The 9,133-nt window shown below is 37.0% G+C and overlaps 1 protein-coding gene across 2 annotated transcripts; it reads left to right on the forward strand.

Moving 5' to 3' along the window:
- The first annotated feature begins 2,001 nt into the window (after window positions 1-2,001).
- LOC147850578 (uncharacterized) lies at window positions 2,002-8,264 on the forward strand. 2 transcript variants are annotated; one of them, XM_087336476.1, is made up of 5 exons: window positions 2,002-2,374; window positions 2,504-2,752; window positions 2,886-3,889; window positions 4,006-4,382; window positions 7,522-8,264. In XM_087336476.1, the coding sequence occupies exons 1-5, from the start codon at window positions 2,017-2,019 to the stop codon at window positions 7,994-7,996; spliced, it is 2,463 nt and encodes an 820-aa protein (XP_087192602.1). In that variant the 5' UTR covers window positions 2,002-2,016; the 3' UTR covers window positions 7,997-8,264. The 2 variants fall into 2 exon arrangements, with proteins under 2 accessions (XP_087192602.1, XP_087192603.1); XM_087336477.1 differs by having other exon boundaries at window positions 7,525-8,264.
- Window positions 8,265-9,133: the final 869 nt, after the last annotated feature.

Below are 9,133 nucleotides of genomic sequence, written 5' to 3' on the forward strand. Positions count from 1 at the left end.
ACACACAATAATACCTTTTACACAATGTCAACTTTTAAGTTATGATTCCAACACGACATGTTTTTTGAGGATGCCCTTTTCTCTTCTCCATATTTCTTGTAGGTAATGAGAATGGGGACACAAAGACAAATTGTCATATTATCTAGGAAGCACAAAATGCATGTTGCGGCTAGGCTCATGTCAACAAGTCAATAACGTCTTTTATGGCTTTTGGGCATCCATTCTCAGATAATAAAATTTAATATTATAAAACTTTTGGACATGTTCCTTTTCGACAAAACCTCAACATCTTTGGATCTTTACAACATTACTTGAGCATCAACCTAAATGTATGTAACCAATCTCTCCCAAACTTTTAGTTTTTACAAGAATTGTCCAAATTCTTTTCCTTTTCATTTATTGTGCCATTTTTTCAAGCCACATTGTTGCCTCAACTTTTAACCACACTACCTATTCTTTGAAGTAAATAAAGCATTTTCTACTCCTAATTATGTTCTTATTATTCATCTATATTTGAGGTGCCACATTTAGTTCTTAATCCAAAATGTGATATTCTCCACTAATTTAGTCATCAGCCATGAATATATTTTGCCATTTAGTAGAACGTATCTTTTTACACCAATGAAACTACATCGGAATCGCACAATAGCATAATGGGATCCTAATAGGGTTGACCCATGGCAAGACAAATAACTTACTAACGATGGATACTTATTAAATGTTGATGAAAATATAGTGAAGTGGTATGATTCATGATGTATCTCTTACTCTACCTAACACCATAGGTAACATCAACATATCTCACCAAGTTATGCCATGTAAAAAAAGTGTAAGATACTTGTTGAATAAACCAAATTGCAAAAGATGAAGGCGACTACTTGCAGCATATTTTGTTTGGGGTGGATGGGGGTGGGGGTGGCGACTTCATTGAGATTTGAGAAGTGGATAGGACAATGGTGAATATAGACGTACAAACTCTCAAATTTGTTCTTGGGAGGAAAAGCATGGATATGGGGGAATCTCATAGTAAAAATATTGGGCATAATCAAAGAAGGGGACAGCTAGAGGAGGCAAAGTAGTTTGAAAGTTGAATTTTACATATGTACGACACGAGTGGTTTGGACGAACTTAACACTTAACAATAATAACACAAGCTTATAGAACACCTCTTCACTTACTATTCGATTCTCTCGAAAGAGACACTTACACACTCTTCCTTATATTATTTACTCCACGCAACACTAGGGAGACAGGTGTGTCCCACACACACGCAGAGACGAGTTATTGAAGGCCAGCTATGATAATAGTGGTGGTAGTTGTAGTAGTAGTACTATATGGGAACCTAGATATCTACAATCATGACATATCATATATGTCGAGTATTATTGGATCGTCGACATTTCTGCTAGACTTAACGATACCAAGGGAAGGGGGAAGGGGGAAGGGGGAAGGGGGGATTAATGTTATATGCAAAACAATGTCATTTTCGCAACCAATTGTCGCTGGGACGGGATGTAAAATGAGGAAAAAGAGATTGTAAAGACAACTGAACCTAACTATTTAAACCATTTAAGCCGTTAAGTCGTTAAGCTGCGAAATGCTGAACCAAACCGCTTAAACCGTTAAGCCGCGGTTTGTGGTTCGGTTCGGTTCAATTGCCTACTTTCATGACCAAAATGCTTCCCACCCATATATAACACAAATGCCTACTTTCAAACCGAACCGTTGCCAATTTCCTGCTTTCATGACCAAAATGCTTCCCATATATAACACAAATTCACCTCTAATTCTTCCCCATCATTCATTATACTTCCAATGACAACTTGAATCTCTAATTTAGGTGACCCAATTGTAAGCTAGTATAACTTGACATCTAGGACAAACCCTAAAAAGACCTTAAAAAACCCTAGGGCACCATGATTTTGTATAGCAATGTAGGTAGGAGGGGGAGGAGGAGAGACCATGATGATATATGATCATTCAGTCATGCTTGGTTTAGCTTCAATATAGCAATTCATGAAGAGGAATACTGAATCTGCTACTCCTACCACAAGAAGCGGTGATTCTAATACTAGTAGCAGTAGATACAATAAGGTAGTGAATCTACCGCCATGGCACCAAACTAGTAGCAGTGGGAGTAGTAGTAGTAGTAGTAGTAGTAACACTGCTCCTACTGCTCGTCATCATAATGATGAGAATGAGAACACCATGAATGCTAACATTAGTAATGACAGTTATGGGAGGAGGATCAAAGTGTATGTGATCTATTACCTGAGTAGAGGTCATGGACAATCCATAGATCCACCACATTTGCTCCAAGGGTACCTCGATTACAGCTCCGCAGGCCAAAGCGATGGTGGCCTTCGATTAAGAGGTATGAATCAGTCCATCCATTCATTCATTCATTCATTCATTCATTCATTGGCATCATCGATCCCTTCCATGGTCTGCATCTAAAGGTTTTCTGAGTTCCTCTTCTTTGGAATTGAATGGATGATTTTAGATTTCAAGAAGTGGTTGGGTGCACTGCGAGGGGAAAGTGTGGCGGATGCCTTTGCGTGGTCTTACAAGAGGAGGTATAAGGATGGGTTCATATGGCATGACTTGGGCGGAGACAATGACCACATCCAGCCATTACAGTTACTACTGCATCATGACCATGACCAGACAGGCATCACCACCACCACTGAATATGTTCTCATGGGCTCTGAATTAATCATACATCCACATCATCATCATCATCATCATCAAGGTAATAATACCCTGCAATCCATTGACTATATCTTACAAATATTCATGAATCATAATGGGATTATAGGGATGACTATATCCGAGAAATATTCATGAATCATACTAAGTCCATGGCCCATTTCTCCTTTTTGCAGACATAGAATTGTCAGGTTCCAAAAGGAGTAAATGGGGGCCAGGAGGAGGAGCCATGAATAATGCAATACAAGTCCAAGTGATGAATAACTACAACATGGATGTAGGGACACAAACAGGAGAGAGCAGGAGGTGTTCCATTGATGATGATGATGATGATGATGATGATGATGACCATGGTGTCATCAATGATAATGATGATGATGATGATGATTATGGGGTCATGAATGATGATGATGATGATGGTGATGAGGCCATTACAAATTACCACAATGGACGCCACATGCTTCATATTTCTAGAGCTAGCCATCGTTGTCGCCATGGTCCCATCACTAGTTTGAGTGGCCTCGCTACCGCCATTCCGTCTACTAGTGTTAGCGCGCACACTAGCGTGATTAGTGGTAGCGGCATTAATCTTGTTTCGGATCGGAACCGCGCGCTAAATGAGGCCGCACCTAGGATTAATCTTGTTTCGGGACGGAACCACGTGCTTAATGAGGCCACAGCTAGGATTAATCTTGTTTCGGATCGGAACCACGTGCTAAATGAGGCCACACCGAGGATTAATGCTCTTTCGGATCCGAACAATGAGGCCACACCTAGGATTAATGTTCTTTCGGACCCGAATCGCACGCTAAATGAGGCCACACCGAGGATTAATGTTCTTTTGGATCGGAACCACGTGCTCAATGAGGCGATATCGAGGATTAAAGTCAACAATAACAATGCGAACGATAAAAAACATCATCATCATCATCAAGATCAAGGGCATAGATGTGTTCGGCATGCTCATCATGGGAGTGCGATATTGAGGCAACTACTCACGTGCAGCAATGTCGATGTGGTGCGCAAGACCGACGAAGTGATGATGAGCTACATGAGCTCGCATAGTAGCGGCCATTGCGACAGCATTCTCGACACGAGTAGCACACCGAGGAGCATAAGTAGTTCTCGTAGCAACAACATGACCACGACCACCAAGTGCCATGCCAAATTTTTCCCTCATGTGAGTAGTGTAAACAAAATAAAGGACTATGTTTTGTAGACCAAACTACACTTTCAGTATAGATAGATGTATATAAAGGGAGAATAATATTGCCTCGAATTTTGTGTAAAATGTAGTCTAAGAAAAGTGGGAGCCCGGTGCTAGGAGCCCTAGGCAATCGTACGGCTAGCTTCCCATCGAGCCCATATTGGAAATGCAATCCTGGTGCACTTATACTCCACTCAACACGCCGACGAAATGGGACTAGTTTATTAGGCTCCATGAGTCGTGACGCAACGAGCACAATTGCCACCACCTTTTCTGATACTGGATCCACAAGGCCTAGTTGTGAAAATAAACTAAGAGACAATTACGACGATGTTAACGAACGCGGTAGCATTCGACATGCATTCGCCAACACAAACCATACAAACAACTTATATAACAACCTTCAATCACATGGTTCGTGTCACTCCCCCAAGTTGAGTGTGTGCTCCTCCTCCACTTCTAGAAGGTAACTAAAAATAACTACCTTGTATTCATTTTATTTCATTTTCTTTGGTCATCTAGCTTGTCCTTAAGAATCTAAGATACATGTGAATACTACGGGACATAGGGCTCACTAAGGAAGCATAGTTTACACGTTCATCTTGTTTTATCACATAAGCATAATGAACTGAATCCTTCTCTGCCAAATTTCCCCTTCTTTTGGCATGAACAACAAGATTGCTTATGTTAGAAAACAAATAATACCTATTGGTACCCACACTAGCAAAGCACCACAACTACACATCACTTTTTAACAAGCAAAGTGTATCCCCTCTATGCACAAGAGTCAATGACTAGGGGGGTTCCACATCCCTATCAAGAAACATTATTGCTAGGAATCATTATGATATCCAATCGTTTTCTTCTCTACACTCACTGGTGTGTAATCAACTTATAATTATAAAAAAAACTTAGTAGCCCTCAATGGACTTCTACAAAATTACCTCAACTATGAAGTAATAAAAAAAGTGATAAGAATGATGAAAATACATGATATAACAGGGTCCAATGGGCTCAGTTGACAATGTGGTGCCTTATCGTTTGTTATGGAATCTACATACATTTATATTGATGACAATCTTCAACTATAGAAGAGCAAACACCAGACCTAATGCTAGAGTATCTTCGTTCTTGATAGCGATACAACAAATCTATACATGCTTTCTAAATTGAAACATATCCAATGACCAAGCTTTGATAGGTAAGCCTATTTAGAACCCATCATCCTCTAACCTAGTCATATGACTAATAAAATGGTTGTCAATTTTGTAACACTTGCCTCAAACCTAGCTTTGAGAGAGTAAGTGCTAACTTTGATGATTTATCTCAATAACTGAATACTTAAATAGTTTAAAACGAAAAATGTTTTGCATTATTGATAATGTCTATGAGTCACAACTATGCAATCGAATATATGATGTTTAGTTTCCATGTTGCGAACAAGGATTTTTACAACGAGAAATGTTTTTCCTTAAACTAACTAGATAGCCACTATGTGAAAATTTCCATTGCATGTGTCAATTTTCGATAATATGTTCCTGTTGTGATTGATTTGCAGCTTCAAAAGAAAATTCTATTAATCCCTATATTCCATTAGGCTGATTATGCCGTAGCCTTGAGAACTTATTCACTTGACTTCTCCTAAGTAATATATAAATTGGCGTGAATGAATCTAAATTGTTTATACGCAAATCATGAAGGTAAAAAAACATCATCAGATTTGTAATGTTTTAATTGTGTGCGAACCCTCATAAACATGCTGATTTTTGAGGTGGTTGAAACCTAGATTTCACAATAAAAAACGTTTATATGATGATGTGTGCACGCTTCTTATAAAACATTCTATAGTCATAACAGTTGGGTGAATGCATAAACCAATATTTATTTATGTGTGTAATTGATTTCTAGGATATACCATACCCCAAAAAGGAGTTACATATTTACAGTTTCTACAAAGATTTAAACAATCCATCTACCATAGTAATAGTTACAATCTTTGAAAATTGAAAATAGTAGAAACTATTGGCTTGTTTTGATTGCTTGAGTATGTACTATTGTCCATATAAGTAACAATTTTGGACTATTTCAAGCGTACAAATAGTATTTACTCTTCTCTCTAATTTAGTAGCAAACTTCTTTTCATAGGGTATGGTAAAAATTGGGACTTTATTACGAACATTAGGAGAAAAGGAATGTCACTATACGCATGGTTGATTATTTCTTCTTGCAAACTTCAAGTTGAAGGTTAGTTTTTGAAATGATTTGTTGTCGGGAAATTGTTAGCAAAGTGTCACAAAAGTTTGTCAATGACTCAAGAATAGCTTGCCATGAGACGTACAGTCAAAGCTTTAGACTTTAATCCAAAACAATATGTACCAAAGTTTACCACTTTTATAGGATAGACACATACATAGGCTTCAAAATGGTTAATAGGAAAACGAAAGGAAAAATCGCAAGGATTTGATATCAAGAATCTCTTGGACCTAATGTGTGTTTGGAACCTCGGGCTTTCATCAATATGCAATGACTACTTCACCAATTAAGGCTAAACATATAGTTATTTAAGCTTTTCATCCTCATGTAGCCATGAAAAATCTTTGTACATTGTCAAACATGATGAAGCCTAGGTGCACCAATTAAGAATATGAGATTGACTAATGCAAAAACTTTGTAATATCCTTCAATTTGTTTGGAAGTATTTGATTTCCATTGAATCAACTTGACAAACCCTCTTGACTGATTATATGTGATATTGTAGCAATCATATGGTTAATCTATCAGCAATTATACGACTAATTTGTCCTTTCTCTCTTTAAGAAGGGTCAAACAAGGGAATTTCGATAAGTAACAAGACCTAAAGGCTCCAATGAGTACTATTATTTATAATTCAAGTACATTTTTATAGTATATTTTGTTCGTTGTTAACATTTAATGCTTTAAGATTGGAATGGGATGAACCACCATTATCTTATACAAATATTCGGCATTGATAACCTCTTTTCCAAGTAAAGCTATCATTAAGACCATATCATCATATTTGTTTTGAGGTAGCATGGATGTGGATGTACGGTATTCCAATTATATTCTAGTGTTGTGAATGCTAACCATTTTGTGTAGTAAGCATTCTAGTGTTAATCTTCATTTGTGAATTTACCTATAGAAAGGCTTCTTGGTGGTACATTGATCAACTTGGCAACTTGAAAAGGTGAGAGCTACAAATTTATCTCTCATCCAAGTGTGAATCCAATGTTGTTTTTACAAGCATGTCAATCTGTAAAGGGAATGCCATCCTTAACCTTCTCTTGGTTCATGGATAATTTTCTTCATTTATTTAGAGGTAACCCAAAAGATTGAATAGCCTTTTGATTGTTGCTCTAAACTTGAGTTGTCCATATTTAGAGATTTCATTTATTAGGCCAAATTGAAAAAAGTTTTGTGGACTATATCTCAACAAAATATCCTTTTTTATTTACATCACTTTGTTTAATTTAGGTTGGATTGTGACACCTTCGAATAATGTTATACAAATGATACATTATGTACAATGTAGAAATTGTTTGAATAAATATACTGATAATACTTTCTCACTCTTTACTTTTTGCTAGGAGTTCAATAAGAGAGAGTGATATGGGAGATCATCAACATCATGTGGAAACTGAGGGAATAACATTAAGAGAGATAGTTAATGGGCCTAGTCGAAGGAAAGGATCAAAGTCTATTAGTGGGAAACCGACAATGAGCTTGCATGAATCCATTATGAATGAGATTCGATGCAATCGTTTATCAGAAAAAACAACCGATCATAAGACAATGAGGGCCATTAGTAATAACACGTCTTCTAAAATTTCAACACCTCATCATGATGACAATCACCAAGAAGAAGAAGAAATGATGATGATGATGAATAATTATATGACGATGAATGATGATGACATAAGGGGAGAAGAACAAGAAAATGGATATGGATCACTTCATAATCATGTAAAAAGCTCTAACAATTCATGGAGAGACCTTATGTTTTGGTCCCCTCGTTTCAACCATAAGTTAGATAAGCGTGGTGACAATCGGTGTTTCTCATAAAGTATTATCTATCGACACATTGCCTTTCAACAATCATATTATTTTCAACCATCAAGATTTGGAAAGAGATTTGTAGAGACATTGGGGCAAATTTGTTAACTCAACATCAATCTTAGCACTCAAGATTTGAACCCACAAGCTTTAGATGACAACAATATCACCTTTTGTACTTTAAAAGTGCAAGACATTTAATTGGAAGAGCATGTGCATATATAAACACTTGTAATTTTCTTGATCAGAATTCACATGGGGATGTCTAGGATCTCTTATATGATGACAAAGGTGAGGCTTCCTAGTGTGCTTTTATTTAGCATGTAGTGATCATCTTGTTACACTTTAAATGACATGGTGGATTCATATCTTATACTTATCTTACATATTCTTCGTAGACTCTATTGATTCAATTCTTGTTCTTATATCCTAAACAAATTAGAACAACTACTAGATGATTAGTTAATTGAAATAATTAATGCTAACTTTACTAATGTTGTTGAAGAGCATAGTGATGTAAACATAATTCTGGTCATATCCTAGTCATCATCTCTTGAAAGTATGTCTCATATGTTTCCTATTGCATGGACAAGGTGCCTCTACCTTCTCCATCTCAGATTAAGCTTTTTGGAGGTGATGCCTACCAAAAGGTTATGAAAGTCCCAACATTCTTGTCTCATCCCTAATTGTCTTCCTAAGTGATGCACATTACATGAGAATTGATAGTGGTTCAAAATGAACTGAAGGAAAACAAAATTGCAACTTAATGTCTTACCCAAGTTGGCTTAGTGTAAAGCATCAATGGTGATTCTGTGTAGTGGAATAGGTTAGAGATGTGTGTTGTGTGTGTGTGTGTTTGAGAAGAGGAGAAGAGAGAGACAAGATAGATAGTATAGAAAATAGAATACTCAAGAAGATGTATATTACAAAGGAGATTAACCGAAACATTACAAAGTAGGAGGAGGGTGCTTTATATAGTCACCCTCTCTCTTCATTATCTACCGAAGCTCATCGGTCATGGGGAATGTGGAAACTCATTAGTTATGTGTCATAGATATGATTCTATGACACAGTTAATGTTACAAAAGTAGTGGTAAAATTTAACTTTTGAGTGTTCATACACTCTCAAGGTGTGTTCACACACTA

The sequence above is a fragment of the Azolla caroliniana genome, unplaced genomic scaffold (assembly GCF_043228905.1).
Source record: "Azolla caroliniana isolate FFs.n. ecotype wild unplaced genomic scaffold, voAzoCaro1.0.p SCAF_21, whole genome shotgun sequence".
NCBI lineage: Eukaryota > Viridiplantae > Streptophyta > Polypodiopsida > Salviniales > Salviniaceae > Azolla > Azolla caroliniana.